Genomic DNA, 16,149 nt, shown 5'->3' on the forward strand with positions numbered 1-16,149 from the left:
AGACAGGATCTGTTCACATGGTAGCTTGCTTGTTCATTTGAGGTACAAATGAGGAAAGTACGTGTGCAACGTATAGTCGTTTGCGCTCCGCGTCATTTGCCTTTTTTGCCCCCTGCCCAGCGGGTGTGAAGCAGCACCAGTGTGATGCCGAGCTGAGGAAAGAGATCTCTCTGGTTTGGCCCAATCTGTCCCAGAAGACATTGGACTTGTTGGTGCCTCCCCATAAACGTAAGTGCTAAGGAAGGATCCTCTTCCCCTTAGAAGCAATGCAGAGACATGAACCCAAAAGCCCATTCCAGGCAGCCACAGAAATCCAGGTTCTTCCCCTCTCGTGCCCAGAGCCAACCCTCGGGGTGCACCGCAGTCTAGATGACACAGTACAGAAGCCCATTTCATCCTCTGCCTGGAGTTTCCTTCAAGTGTCACCTCTGGAACGCTCACAGCCTCATGTCCCTATCCCTCCGTAGTAAGAATCCCAGGTCACTCCCAAGCATGGGTCTCAAAACATTATATCCTAGTGCCTCTTGCCTGAGCCAGTAGATTCATTGCATTGTGGACGAAGATAATACATAGTGGCCAGAAGAGAGCAATGCCTTGTCCAGCCTCTTCAAGAGAGATTTCTTTGTCATGCAGCAGTCCTGCTTCCTGTAGTTTTATCTGCTTCCAGTCTGGCTCCTGCAGGTCAGGGGAGCAATTTCTACCATCTGGGTTCTGTCTGCATCCAAAAAAAAAGTCAAGAGAAGGATGTTAAAAGCTGCAAAGAGCCCGTGTAATAGGAAGGGGGGGGTTAGTACTAAAGGCTTAATCTCCCCTAAGGATGGCCTGTGGGAGCGTGTTGAGAAAATGGAAAGTTTGAAATTCTCTTGGTTGGCAAAAGCAAGGGCTCTGAATCCCCTGGCTTGCTGATTAATGAGAAACAGCCCCGTCCAATCAGGGCAGCTTTAACTGAGAAAGGTATGGCGCTAAGCTGCGCGACAGGGAGAGGTCAGTGAGAGACCTGTAAAACAAAAACAAACCAAAAAACCATCTGGAAAAATGAAATACAATTTAAATGTATATTAGCCCGTTATTCCCCTGTTGATGATAATATAATGAAAGAAAAATAAGGCCTTTCTGATGATAAAAAGGCCGGCTGCAGATCTGGTATTAATTTAAACGTTCTTTTCTGTCTCCCATTCTTACACCACCATACGGCTTTACTTGCCTAGGGCATCCTTCCTGTAACCTATCCCTTACAAAGAGAGCAAAGCTAGGGGGGTGGGTGGCTTTCAAAGCGGGGTGCCAGAGAGAGGAAAGGCAACAATGGTCAGGGAGAGAATGAAGGAAGAGGAAAATTGCTAAGCTGAAGAAGTCTGTTCTAACCATGTCTTTTCCTCTTTTTTCTCTCTCCCTCCTCCTCCTTCTCCACTTCTAATGTGACGTCTTATATGGCTTTTTACTTGCTTTTCTTGTCCATTGGACATTTCCCCCATTTAAATAATTTCTTCCCTTTCCCTCCATTTCTAACACCCGTTCCTTCTCTCCCCCTGCACCTTTCCCCCTCTCCATCTGACTCTCCTTTCTGCACTTCACCTCCCATTTCCTAATCCAGCTGACGAAATGACTGTGGGGAAGGTCTATGCCGCTCTCATGATATTCGACTTCTACAAGCAGAATAAAAACAGCAGGGAACAAGTGCACCAGCCACCTGGAGGTCTTTGCCAGGTACCCAGCAACAAGACGCTGTTCCCTCTTCTCACTCCCACCAAGGTGCCTGTGCATCTCACGGTCCTTTATACTAGCAATGACCAAACCTCAGAAAGTCTAGCGGTCCCATTCCCTCCAGCACCTGAAATTTGGGTTGCTTCTCCAAGCCTTTTTGAATTGTCGAAGCATCTTGGAAGTGGAAAATCTCATTTAGTTTCTAACCCTTCCTAATTTCAGCGGAGCTGGAAATACCTTGGGTAAAATTTCCAAAAGCACCTAAGTGACTTAGGAGCCTATGTCTCATTAAAAGTCTATGAGATTTAGGCTCTTTAAGTGACTAAGAGTAATATTTTCAAAAGCAGTAAATGTGCTTAGGCCCTTGGGAACCTAAGAGCCATTGAAAGTCAGTGAGATCTAGGCTTCCAAGTGCTGCCACTTTTGAAAAATGGAACTTAGGCACTGTTGAAAATTTTACTCCTTGAAAATATCTCCACCCATGGTGTTTGGGCACTTCTCTTCCTACCCTGGCCAGAACTGAGAGGGCCGAGGCACATATAGCCTGGTAAATTTTGAGAGTGTGAGATTGTACTTGTCACTAACGCAAGTTCTTCCCCTAGATGGCTACACAGATATTGTGGTTGAGTGTGGGACACACAGATAGAGACTTGATGATGTTTTAGGTAATGCAGGCAAGTGTAATTGAAATTATAGACGAAGAAAAGAAAGCACAATAATTATAACAAAACTTCCCAGATTATGCAGATTTATGGTGATTGACATACTTACAACATCATGGAGACTGATTACAGTAAAAATAGGAGGAAAATCAGTGGTGCTCACTGTGACACTTACCACACAAGGAATGTGCTGGTCTAGGCTTCCTATTTGGTTGCCCACAAACATCTGGGACCATATCTAATTAAATCTCAGCCCCCTACTCATATTTGATATTCTGAGAGACCAGTTTTAGGGTTCTGGTTGTCCACATGTGATATTCCAGTTGACCATAATTACATTTCCAACAGTTAATGTGAGTCCCTTTCCCAATAGTTTTGGTACATCAATGCAGTTAACTTTTATTGCAAAAAGCCCCTAAGATGCTGTCATCTCTTCATTTGTGGTTTATCTCTTTATCCCTAGATGCATTGCTAACTTCTCACAAAATACAGATTGCCGTATTTAACCCTGTGTCAAGCACATATTTCATAACCTTTGGTCAAGTACATAATATTTATGCTAACTTATGCTGACTGCCGACCTCTACTAGGCCTGACTCTAAGCCTTTAACGCTTAATGCTTAAGACCTATAGCCGAGCCTATTTTTAATACACGTATTTGGGTTTTTCTACTTGCTGTTGCAGCTTCAGTAACTTCCATTATGATGTCTATAAGCATGCTTTACAGATAAGTTATATTTTACCCCAAACTGTAGTCCCTCCAAGATCAGGTCAGGTGTCAGCGGTCAGCAATGACAAACAATGAGTGAAAAGTTTATGCAAACACTGAGAAAGATTTGGCTTGAGTTTGGGGCCAAGGTTTGGGTTGATTCCTATTGTAGCCAAGCTAGTTCATCTGTCCCTGTTTATCATTACTGTGATCCTTACTTTTGCTGCAATAATCATTCCACAGCTCACAAGCACGGCATGTTGTTGTTGTTGGGCTAAATCCTGAGGTTCTTACTCAGAATTTAAACCCAGCTCCCGTTGACTTCAAAAGGCCTTGTGACTGAATAGGAACTGCAGGAATGATCCCCATGCTGTGTCCATGTTCAGATCTTAAGGTCATAGGATAAAATCTTGGCCATACTGAAATCAGTGACAAAACTCCCACTGACTTTAGTTGGGCCAGGATTTCGTCTATAAAGTGTATAATATAGTCATAGGGTCACTCAGTTAACGCCAAGCTGGGATGATGAGTAAATTTCATTGGTATCATGAAGCCCTAAATCAGAAACATGGCCTTGGGATTGAAATAACAAGCACCTAGTAGGCTTCAGGGTGATGTTCAGTACGAGACTCGGTATCCCAGACTGAGATCTGAGTTAGCACCTGACCCTTTAAGCTGTGGGACCTTTTGAGGTTGACTCAAGACCATATCATTTTATTCTGTTTGATCTGAAAATTGATGTGTAGCTAAAACCATTCCTCCTAAACAGCCTGTCTTATGAACTATAAAAGGCTCAGCTATGTGCTATGAAAACGAACCGGAAAGAGCGAAAGAAAACATTTTTAAAAGTGAATTTAGTGCTGGAACAAGGTGCCAGATTGACATCCCTGGTTTGTGATGTTCTTCTGTTTGCCCACAGAATGTGTACAGCAAGGACAGTGGCGACGCATGCTTCCTTTATACTTTCCCTGCAACGTGCTCATCCCTGATACATAGGGACCACTTTTAAGGTCCATGTGGCCCTCGCAGCATGTGGCCTATCCATAGAGAATGCCAGTGAAGGGGGCAATTAGTGCTGGTTGTGATCTTGGAAGAGGGTTTAATAATGTGGACACCACTAAGAACGTGACTAGGAAAGACCACACCCCACGTTCTCCAAGCAGCTGTAGCTTTCTCACTGATGCCCTCTCCTTATGCATTGCAGACTGGACCAGTGTCGTTGTTCCACCCCTTGAAAGCAACCCTGGAGCAAACCCAGCCTCTGGTGTTCAACCACGCTAAAGCATTCCTTCGCCAGAAAAGTTGCACCTCGCTCAACAATGGGGGCACATTGTGAGTATTCCCTGGGCTTCCCACAATTACCTTTGACTGCGGTGGCCCCCACGGTGATTTCTCCGTAGTTCTCCGATTTCTCAGTATTCGAGCCAGCCCCCTCGTGCAGTCTGCATTTCGTAACTTCCCACCATTGCTAGTTTGTGTTTTCGGGCTCCGGGAGCTTGGAATATTGCAAAACTTGCCCAGTGAACGTTCACTGATTCTAAAGAGTCTTGGAGCCAAAGAATGCCCCCCAGATATGACAGGACTTAATGTCAGTGAGAGTTTCCATGCATGGTACTGCGAAGAATTTGGCCTTCGTTTCCTGCAGCCAGACAATACAATCTCTGCACAATATGCATGCCAATTGTCCTCTACTTCCCTCCCTGTTTCCTGCTCTCCTTGTGTGTTAGATTTGTCTGGGTCACTCATGCCACTGACATTCAACAGTAGACCTCTGAGATATAAATACATTAATAACCAGTAGGGGGAAATATGGTGGTAATAAACTGTAAAAACCTAGAGGTAAATTTATCCCTGATGCAGCTTTGCTGATTTCATTTGCGTTACACCTTAGAGGAATTTGGCCAATAACATTTAAGAGTCTTAGCCTAGCTGGCCATGTTAACGTAACTTCTCCATGTTTTACATAAGCATGTGTATTTGCTGAGTATTTTTGTGTGTGTTTACTAGTGACAGTCTAGCATTCGTCCGTTCTTTTGTGGAAAATACCCCCGTTTAGCAACCTGTGATCTGCAAGAAAAGTTTGGTCGTCTGTGTCAGTGCCAGAATTAATTTCCTAAGGCACTGAAAACAGGTTGCTGTTTTCCCTTTTAAGTAGATTGGTTTTGTTTCCATGTTCTTCCTGAGATCCTCAGGGAGAATGAGGAAATTATCTGTCAGTCAAAGCTCAAGAGCCCTGTAGTTTACTAGCTTCACCAGTCGCTCCCCCCATCCAGCCACACGACTTGAGAAGTGGGGGACCCCCAGACCGCTCCAGAGCGCTTTAACTAAATCCAGCTGCAACGCCTAGCACAGCAGTTCACCTTTTCTCTTCACCTTGCACCAGGCCAGCCCCAGAGAGCGGGATCAAGGAGTCTGTTTCGTGGGGGACTCAGCGCACTCAGGATGTGTTTTACGAAACCAGGACCCCAGCTTTTGAACGAGGCCACTCGGAAGAAATTCCCATTGAGCGGACAAGCAAACAGGTGAAGATAAAGCAGAATGCAATAGGTCTCCATAGGTGTCAAGCGAGTTATTCCTTTTGACTCCCAAACAGCTCCCCATTCATGTTTTGGGACAAATATTGCTCTGTTGGTTGCAAAAGTCTTGCTTGGATGTAACTGGGAACTGAATCTGACCCATTCATGTCTTTGTAACACTTTCTTTGGCAGATGCCCCTCTTGGGTGTGTGGCGGATTCAGGCTTATTCCAAATGGGAGCATGGGGGAGGAAGAATGGTCTCATGGCTAGGTGGCTGGATTGGGAGATAGGAGACTTGGGTCCAATTCCCAGCTCAGCCACAAACGTTGCTGTGTGACCTTGAGCAAGTCACTGTGCCTGGCTTCCCCATCTGTCCCTTGCCATACACCTGGATCTCATTGGCTGTTGGAGCTGCTTGGAATTGGTGCTCAGATGACAGGCAGGGGAAGAAAAGAGAATTTGGGATTAGTTTGGCATCATCGATACATGATCAGAGGTGGACACGGCTGGACAGTGGGTGTTAAGTGGGGCAGGGCGGAGGGGGACGAGGGTTGGGCTGTGACTGTTCCTTCTAGCGAGTGTCATTTTCACAGCAAAACTTTTCAGAACTGGAGAAACCGGAGCAGGGGAAATTAGCCAAGAGGAGGAAATCAGAAACCAAACACCCAAAGGCGGATTGAGGGACTAGTGTGATGGGTTTACGGAGTCTTTAAATTGTAGGTCACCTATTCAAATCCAGCCCAGGTGAATAGCTACTGCGAGTGTTTACCATAGGATGGCTCTTCAGTGACCTAGCTGAGGTTTGGGGTCTTTAGTGCAGCTCCTTGCGTATCGACGGGCTGTACTATAAAAAGCACCACCATATTTGGCACTAATTGGCTCCCTTATTGACTGAGTGCGGCGTGGAGACTGACCTACGCTGAGAAGGGGTCCACGTTGAGGCGTGCTGGCAGGGCAGTGTGGGGAAGCGTACACCAGCACTCTCCAGGCTGAGCTAGTTCTGTAGATAAATAGTGACCTTCGGTCACCAGGGCTATCAGGCTGGTGTCTCGGACTAGCCGTAAATCCTCACAGATGAAATAGAAACCCAGCAGTTCGCCTTAGTCCTGGAACAAGCCTGGCAGAGCGATTGCTTTAAACAGACATTTATGTTCCTGCTTCTGAAAATATTTCTCAATCCAATCAGGTTGTAGAAATGAGAGAAATCAGCCCCACCCTGGCCAACGGAGAACACCAGCTTGGCCTGGAGAGCCAGGGGCGGGCGGCTTCCATGCCGCGTCTGGCCGCCGAAACTCAGGTGAGGGAGGGAGGCTTTACTGGCAATGGAAAACTTACAGTAAGTCAAGCATTCAACACGTTCTCTCTTCTTGTCCGTGTCATGTTGTTTTTTAAAGCGACTGGTGGGTTGTTTTGTCTTTAAGAGACACTGATGGAGCGGGAGGCTCAGAAATTTGAGCAGCCTTTGTGCTTTTGATCCTTGGGATGCTGTGTACACAGAGCTGTTCCCCCAGCTGTCTCCATCCCCTTATACAGGCAGCAAAAAAGAAATCCTGCTCTCTGGGCGAAGCACCTCATTTAATCTGATGTCTGTCTAGCTGAAAAGATGTGTTCCGACTGACAGGGAGTCACTCTATGGTTTGCAGAGGTGTATTTCATAGCCTTGCATAGAACATGCATACGTCACTGCCCTGAGTCCGTGGCGGGGTATATCCATAGCCCTGGGAATAAAACAAGCTGCATGTTTCTTTTTGATGAGCCGGTTTATATATGAAATGTGCTGTAGGCGCTCCCTCACCAGAGGGCTGCATTTAGACACTAAGCATTTCCTCTGCCTCTCTCCTCCTCCACCCTCCAACTAGGTTTAGCATGTAGTGCACTGTATGGTGGATTGGTAATATGATGCTTAAGACTTTACTTCCTTTGCTTATCTGATGGAGCCTTGCAAGGAAGCCTTGTCATGAGAGGTGGCCTTCAGAGCAACTTTGTGACTACCCCTGTGCGCTTCATGGGGCACACGACAACACGGTTTTCTCAAATCACTTCTGGGCATTTCACAGGTGCATTGCTAACATGTCCGCCAGACACTCTCCGATCACCACACTGCCTGTTATGTGTTAGAACATCTCCATCTTGCCATGCCTAGTTGTGTCTCTTTAGCTCAAATTGCCTGATTCATATAATACTGAGTGAGTCACATGTGACTGTGCTGTTCCACAGGTGAGACAGAATGTGGGAGGTGTGCTGAATTCTAGAACTGAAGGGCTCTCGTGTATACAGCAGCACCTCCAGTAGATATGTCCTTCCTTCCTGACTGACTGTATGACAGCCAGCTTGGATCAGTGCACAGACTGCACCCAGCTCTTCTGTCTGGATCTCTGTGCTACCTTAAGGAAGATCTAAAGGAACACCTTTCCCCAAGGACTGTAGGAAATCCTTGGATAAGACTCTATCTCCCCGAATTCTTTGTGTTCTCAGAAACTCTATTTATTTTGCTTAAAACCAACCACCCCCATCCCCAAGCCCCGAAAGCTGAGCTACCCTGATGGGATAGACTTGTGCCAGGTTCTACCAAACCTAAAGCCATTCCTAATGGGAACAATGTCAGCATACGAACCCTAAAAACAACCCTTCCTTGGGCGTTAGTGTTGGGCATTGATCCTTTTCTTCAATGCAATATTAACACTAACTTCATATTTGCATTGCTCTTTTCAGCCTGTAGAATCCCAAAGCACATTAAGGACTGTGCATGTAAACAGTGGTTGCTAATAAAATTTTTGCTGATGCTTGCAAAGGCAAAACTATAGATTTTAATGGGGACCACTGCACATGCATAGGAATCCCTCACCCACCACTGAAAAGCAGCTGTGTCTTAGTAGCCATTTCACTTAGTAGCATCTCTTCCTGGGAAATTTCAGGGGTTAACACAGAAATTGCATGAGTTTTTTGATGACCACAGGACACTAAAATAAAGGCTAACCCCTCCAGCACCACAGCATTCCCAGCACCACACCGCTCCAGTTTAATACACTGATTCACACGGAAAGAGGTCACCTGTAGCACTTGGGCAGTCCTTGGAAAACATACCCAGTACTGACCAATCCCAGCCTTGCTTAACTGATGAGAACTGACAAAATCACAGTCCAAGGTTGAAAAGCCTCATGTCCCACAGATAGCCCTCCAGCAGAACAGATGAAATCTGCCAGACTGCTCCTGGGCTCTTCCGTAGACCCATCATTTTCCCTCAGGAGACTCCTTCAACTTCTCCTATAGTTTTTTTTTTAAACAAAACAAATCGATGCCTCCATTTCCCCAATAAAGAATTACAGATGAAGCCTGTGAGCAAATAGGGGCATGGGAGGGAGGCCATTAACGAAGCTAGGGAGTGAATTTCTTGCTCAAGAGAAGCATGTTGCCCAGAGCGAAGTGCACACTCTCCCTGCATTAATGCTGTGTCATTTATTTATGAATCAGGCCTATGCTGTCTGAACAGATCTAACCTCATTTAATGATATAATGTTTTAGTGCTTGTAGCTTCAGCAGAATAACTGATGTCCTTTCTGTGTGTTTCCCCTCTGTGCCCTCCCCCGTACCCTTTATGTGCTACTTCTGGTTCCTCCCCAAACTTTAATTTCTTTTTTAACTTTTATTAACAATCCTTTTTCTTCATTCATCCCCTTTTCTGTTTGCCTGTCACGTCTCTGTCCTTTTGCGTTTCACGTCTTTTATCGTTTCACGCTACCGATCTCGCTTCCTCCCTCCCCGTTTGCTTTCTTCCTTTCCTCCGGTCACCTTCCCTCCCGTCTCATCATCTCGTCTGCTGCACATCTGCCGTGATGTCTGACAATGGCTGCTTCAAATATTCTCTCTCATCTTGTCCGAATTGTTTGCAGAGGAGCAAAACACGGTCACCGGGGAGTTACCTAGCAGTATGTAGTTTGCACTAAGTTGTATCCTATTCAATTGTTATTAAGCAATGATTAACATTCGCTAACCCCTTTCTCCCCCTCCCCGGCACTCCTTGTTTGGTTTACTTTCTGGTGCTGTAAAGATGCAACTGTGGTCTCCCTCTACTTCAGTTCATGGCAGTTCCTTTGATCCATAGTTGCAGACTGCACATTGTGATACCTTGCCTTTGTTTGTATTGCCTTGTTGGCTAAAAATGTCATAAGGGAAAACAGTAAGGGTTGATAATGAATGAGAAACTTATGAACCTCTCAAAGGCTCTGGTATGTTCTCCTCCCGTACGTCTCCACTCGAACTGGAGGTGTCATTTCCTGCTTGCGTAGGTGTAACCATGCTAGGTTTGAGGGGGACTAGCACGCTAACAATAGAGCCACCCGAGTACATACTAGGGTCCCGGGTGGGATTGTACGCCAGCAGCTGGCTTCTCCGGCCCCCCATGCTGCTACGGCTACACTGCCATGTTTAGCGTGCTACCGCAATCAAACCTAGCATGTGTACTGGAAGTGACATCTCCAGCTCCAGCATAGATGTACCTTGGGTGTAGGTGGTAATGAAAGCCGCCAGGAGGGAATAGACCTGTCTGTGTGGTATAGGAAGAGAAACTGTTCTAATCAATCTCTCGTTAGTTTCGGGGGAAGGGGGGGAGGAGAGGGTTGCACCTGGAACAACTGAAGAATCAGGCCCTAGGAAGGTTTGTTTCCTATGTACTTGGCTTCTCTTTTGAAAGTCTTTGCCCCTCTCTGCCCTTTTCCTTTGCAACAGTTCCTTTGGGCAGAGGGAGGTTATCAGGTTACGTAATCTAAGGTCTTGATCTACGTTTTTAGGATGGGGGGATTTCCTGCATTTACTTCCTGGCCAAGATCTGTCATTTCCCAGATCTCAGCCTGTCAAATCTGCAGTGTTGTTACCTTACCCTCAGCCCCTCAAAAAAGAAATCTCCTGGCTCTGAATAATAAGTGTGGGGACCTGGCACTGGGAGGTCATTCCATGCACAGGGGGCAGCGTGGAAGAAGGTACAAAGCAGGCAATGGAAAAGGAAACAAATAAGGCCTGAATTATACTGTTCGCTCTATTGGTGACTTAAATACAGAGCTCTGTCTGATTAAGACAGGTACATCTCGTGAAGGTCCTATAAAATGGACAGCTCCAGAGTGGGGAAAGCCCACTTGTGAGTTCCAGGAGAGGGCGCTCAAGCGGCACTGTCCTTTATTCAGCATTTTGTCTATATGGGCTGAATAACCTGCCAGTCCCCTGTTCGGAGATCCTCTTTGCCTCCTTTCTCTTCCCCCTTACTTAAATTTTTTTATTAAAGTTAATGTTAAAAAAGTCCATAGTGCCCAGGTTAAGAGAGGAGTGTCTGTACATCTGGGTATAGTGCTTTGATTATCCACAAATACAAAGTTTGTTTTTAAAGTCATAAGGTACATAGAGTGCACACTCAGCAATAACCCAAATTTAGGTGAACACATTTAAGAATACAGTTTAGACATTAGCCTCTAAGTAGTCAGGTCCATCACTCATGAAGAGTTATACAGAGAGTTGGTTGTGGAAAGCAAATGCAGCAATGAGTGTAGATTGTCCCTCGGTCATTGAGAATTTAGAGTAGGTTGTCCATTTAGAAAATACAATCCACCAGGAAAGTATTTCAGTTACTTTCCCCACTGCGCGTCTCATCTACTACTCACCACTCCAAACCTACACCACTCACCAGAGCCATCTTCCCAACTGGGCAGCGAGAGTGTTAGCCGTCCAACCAATTCCTGTCCCTTTACCGTGATTCAGAATACTCCTGTTCAAAGGTTGCAGTCACAACTGCCCTGCTCCTCAATAGGCTGCAGTATCACCGCACCCTGGAGAGAGTCCTCTTGGCCATATCTTAATCCCCGGTGCCCAGTCTGTGCCTTCCCAGTGCTTATGTGTCTGTGAGAGCCCTGCTTCCAGCAACAACATCCCACCTGGGAGGCCTGATGGGAAGGATCACGGTTTGGCTGAGTTGCTGGGAAGAAAGAATGCGGGGATTAAAAATTCTGCTCAGATTGCTCCCTGGCATGTGAGATAAGCAACCCCATCACTGACACTACCCACTAGGAAATGAAGGGTGTCTTTACATTAAAAATAATTGCATACCGGCTAGCCTAATAATGTGCAAATATCTGGGGGCAGCAGATACTCAAACTCCAGTGTATGCTAACAAAGTGGCACCACCAGTTAAAAAAACAACCACCAGAACAACCCCACAATGGAGTAGATAGAAAGGTTAAAAAGAACAACGTTAATGCTTTGCTAGAGCTGTCATTTTAGGCACACATAGGAGGAGGGAGCATTCTGTCATGCATATGACCAAAGGGACAGAGAGAAATCCTGAGTCCACATCCATGAGACTTGAGACTGTTGTGGGTAGAAGTCTCTTCTCTACCAAGTTCCTTTTGCCTAATGAGTAGACACAGCAGAACCTCTAGAGGGTGGCTGACACGTCCATAAAGCAGGGCCACAGAACAACTGGAGACAAGCAAAGTGAAAGAAAAGATAAACAGATTCTTGTCATTTATGGAGCTTTGTCAGTGGTCGCTGGGCAGGAGACAGGTCTCGAGCTGAGCTAGTAGCAGTCAGGATCATAGAATATCAGGTTGGAAGGGACCTCAGGAGGTCATCTAGTCCAACCCCCTGCTCAGTGCAAGCAAAGACCATGGCAATGTAGAGAGAGACCAAAACTCAAAGCACACTGGGGACTCCTCTCAGTGACCCCAGCACCTGCCCCATGGCACTACTCTGCACATGTCCTACCATGGTGCTAAGGGCTCAAGTTCCATTAGAGTTTCAACAGGATTTCCACTTTGGTTCTCCAAGAAGTCTGTCTTGTGAGGCCCTCCCAGCAGACAGAGCGGTCCTCTTCTCACCGGTCTCCCCTTCAGCCACGTTGTGGCTCTGAACCTGCATCATGATGGATCTGCCTTTTCTCCTGCAGCACCTTGGCAACAGGTGAAATGTTCTGGAGCGGGGAGCTGCTGTTCTTAGAAAGGCAGGGCTGGGGATATGGTGGCAGTGGGGGTAGGGGGAGGAGAGTGTCATGAAGTCTCCATTGTCTATTGACAACCTCATATTGCACTGGTGAGACACTTGGAAAGCGTATTGTTAATGCTGGGATTGTAAAGGAGGAGGTCACAGAGACCAGGTCTGGCTTTGGCCTAGGGACAAGGCTCAACATTGCCTGCAGGAAGCCTGTATTTGATGCAAAGTTCTTGTCATTTGTTCGTAAGCTGGGAATGTGGTGAAGAGAGGAACTGGAAGGCTTGTAGCCAGTTAAGGATTGGCACTGGCTAATGTCTGCAGGGAATCCCCTCTAGCCTTCACCAGACAGAAGAGGGGTGGTTACAAGATCTTGAAAAGCAGCAGGGGGAGCCCCAATGGATTTGCAAGACCCCCAGCAGGTGTGAGGAGAGAAGCTCCCTTTCCCACAGCAACAATATGATCCATAGCTAAGACTACGATTTAGTCACGGAGGTCACGGCAGTCACGAATTCCGTGACTTTACTGGACATCCGTGACTTCTAGGGCTTCAGGAGGAGAAGGCAGGACTGTGCGTCCCTGCCCCGCAACTGGGGCTGGCTGGAATCAGGACCCTGCAGCTCCAGCACCGCGGTGTCCCAGGCTTGGCGGGGGCCGCGCGCTCCAGCCCTGTGGCGTCCCAGGCTTGGTGGGGCTGCAGCCGGGGCCATGTGCCCCAGCCCCACAGCTTTTGCCAGGGGCTGCAGCTGGGGCTGCGCGCCCTCCTTGCAGCTTCCCAGGGCTGTGTGCCCCTCTGTGGCTGGGGCTTGCTGGGGGCTGCACTCCCCTGTCACGCAGCTGGGCCAGCTCTGGAGTAGGGGCTGTGTGCCCCCTGTGGCTGCGCCCCCTGCTGCGGCCACTGGAGTCAGGGCTGTGCCCCCCACCGTCGCGGGGGCTCGGCCTCTCAGTCCCCCCCATGGGACTCCATTCCTCCCCCCTACCTAGCCCTGCCCCCGGTTATTTGTAGTAAAGTAACGGACAAGTCACGAGCTCTGTGAATTTTTGTCATGGCCGGTGACCTGTTAGTGACTTTCACTAAAAATAACTGTGAAAAAATCTTAGCCGCATCCATAGCATATGATGTTTCCAACAGGCAGCTGGTCCCATGGAGTGAAGAAGACATTGGAGGCGGAGAGAAAGGACTGTTTCTTTCTCTCCTACTCGAAAGGAAAAAAAATGCACCACTAAATGAAAGTCCTGAGCCAAAGTCTCCTCCATTAAAGTGATGTGACCCCATGGAAAATCAGTGGGCTTGCACCAGTCTTTTAAAGAGGAGAATTTGGCTCCCTAGTTTTAATTTTTCGTTGCAGTTTATTCCCCAGGGAAGGCGGGATATGATAGAGGAAGTGTTAGTTACCTGTCTCCATAATACAAGAACCAGGGGCTACCCAATGAAATTAATAGGCAACAGGTTTAAAACAAACATAAAAAAGTACTTTGTCACACAACACGCAGTCAACCTGTGGAAGTTGTTGCTAGGGGATGTTGTGGAGGCCAAAAGTATAACTTGGTTCAAAAAAGAATGAGTGAAGTTCATGGAGGATAGGTCCATCAGTGGCCAAGATGGTCAGAGATGCCACCCCGTGTTCTGCGTGTCCCTAAACCTCTGCCTGCCAGAAGCTGGGACTGGACAACAGGGGATGGATCACTGGATAATTGCCCTGTTCTGTTCATTCCCTCTGAAGAATCTGTCACCGGCCACTGTCAGAAAACAGGATACTGGGCTAGATGGACCATTAGTCTACCCAGAATAGCCATTCTTATGTTCTTAAGGAGGCCAGCTCACATATTTGAACTCATACAGAGCAAGTGGCTTAGCCCAGGCCTGAAGTAACACCTTCTTTTAATCCCAGTCCTTCGCTACAGCCACTGGACAGCATGGCCTGTCTTTCTGCCCCACTTACACATCGTTATTACTGATTTTCTTGCTTTTTGTCTGATGTACAGTAGCGTGCGCCTGCTTATTTCTTTTGGTATTGCACTGGGAATAGTGCAGTTTCTGGAATTGCACTGGGTGAAACAAATGTTGGCGTATTATCTTTGCGAAACATTTAGATGCCATGCCTGCCCTGTGATCCTACTTAGTCCTTCTTGATGACTCACATGAACACTGTGTATTGTGGCTGATGTGTGCATTCCTCTATGGCTACAGTAATTGTGTTGTCACAAATTTCACAATAAAGCCCAATTCAGGTATCGCCGACTACATTCGTTCCACACATTCAGCACTAAATGTTTCATTGTGCAACCACTTCTGTCCTTTCCCGTTCTGTTTGATTAACCTTTTCTGTCTTTTCCCCCACCCCAGCCCTGCAAAACTCTCCCATTCTGGAAGACACCCAATTAACTGCAGTGTGATCTCTGCCCTCCTCCACCCACTCCCCTTTCCCTCCCTGTGCTTTGCAGCCCATCCCAGACACCAGCCCCATGAAGCGCTCCATCTCCACGCTGACGCCGCAGCGCCCGCATGCCATGCACCTGTACGAGTATTCCCTGGAGCGCATGCCCCCAGACCAGGCTCATCACCACCATCACCATCGCTGCCATCGACGGAGAGACAAGAAGCAGAAGTCGTTGGACAGGTCACCCAACCAGCTGGCCGATGGGGATGCCGGTAAAGGCTTTTCCACATTGTTGTGTCTCGTTCAGACCACAGAACTGTGATGATTGTTCCTCCCAAACCGCTGTTTTTCATGCGTCAGGATGAGGGGATGGGGACTTGGGAGGGAGCATGATGCCCCAGGCCTTTCCCCATGGATGACAATACCCCCAAGGGGGGGCCTTTATGGCTGTTTCCTCCCACTATGAGCAATGGTGCCCAGCAGGGAGGCTTACACTACGGGTGTGGGGGGGGGGCAGTTCCATTTGAGAGGATCCACATGGGACCCCCAGAGTCCTTGAACTTGCTCGGCCCCGAGCTGAATGTTTCTATGGTTATTGCAGCCCCAACCCATTACTTTATTTTGGTGGCACATTCAGGTGAGGCGTCTTCCAAGGATAAGAAGCAAGAACGAGGCAGGTCCCAAGAGAGAAAGCTGCACTCCTCCTCTTCCTCCGAAAAACAGCGCTTCTACTCCTGCGACCGCTACGGGAGCCGGGACCGTTCTCAGCCCAAATCAGCTGATCACAGCAGGCCCACCTCGCCCAATGGGGGGCTGGAGCCAGGCCCCCACAGACAGGTGAGGAGATTCAAGGCGGGAGGAGGCGTGAAATCTTCAACAGGTGCACCCAGGTTTAAAAAAAAAATCAGGGTTGGGGACGGGTTGGGCAATAGGAGATGGAGCCTGGTTCAGATCCAGGCTGGGTGACTGAGGGTTGTTGCCATCGGATGGCTCTTTGGAGGCCTTCTGCAAAATGAATTGATGGTCTCAGCCCAGTTCCTACAGAACAGGGGTCCATACCTCAGAATCCACCCTCCCAGTCGGCACCCTTGTTGGCAGTGTCAGGAGAGAGGCCAAGGACTAAGTGGGGCCTGCAGACTGAACTACCTTCTCACTTCTCCTGGGGAAATTGTCCCATGAGGTCTAAGCCCAGGCAGGCTGGCAGGGCAGA

The 16,149-nt window shown here is 47.7% G+C and overlaps 1 protein-coding gene across 1 annotated transcript in view; it reads left to right on the plus strand.

Annotated features, from left to right (window-relative positions):
- CACNA1B (calcium voltage-gated channel subunit alpha1 B) overlaps positions 1-16,149 on the plus strand; it is a 490,111-nt gene that overhangs the window by 468,229 nt on the left and 5,733 nt on the right. Inside the window, exons 41-47 of the mRNA XM_024206825.3 lie at positions 121-228; positions 1,592-1,704; positions 4,277-4,404; positions 5,456-5,594; positions 6,776-6,886; positions 15,004-15,211; positions 15,541-15,776. Of these exons, the coding sequence (XP_024062593.2) occupies positions 121-228; positions 1,592-1,704; positions 4,277-4,404; positions 5,456-5,594; positions 6,776-6,886; positions 15,004-15,211; positions 15,541-15,776 (1,043 nt within the window). The remainder of the gene's footprint in view (positions 1-120; positions 229-1,591; positions 1,705-4,276; positions 4,405-5,455; positions 5,595-6,775; positions 6,887-15,003; positions 15,212-15,540; positions 15,777-16,149) is intronic.

This window comes from Terrapene carolina, unplaced genomic scaffold, assembly GCF_002925995.2.
Source record: "Terrapene carolina triunguis isolate 2854851 unplaced genomic scaffold, T_m_triunguis-2.0 Scaffold238, whole genome shotgun sequence".
NCBI classification, from domain to species: Eukaryota; Metazoa; Chordata; order Testudines; family Emydidae; genus Terrapene; species Terrapene triunguis.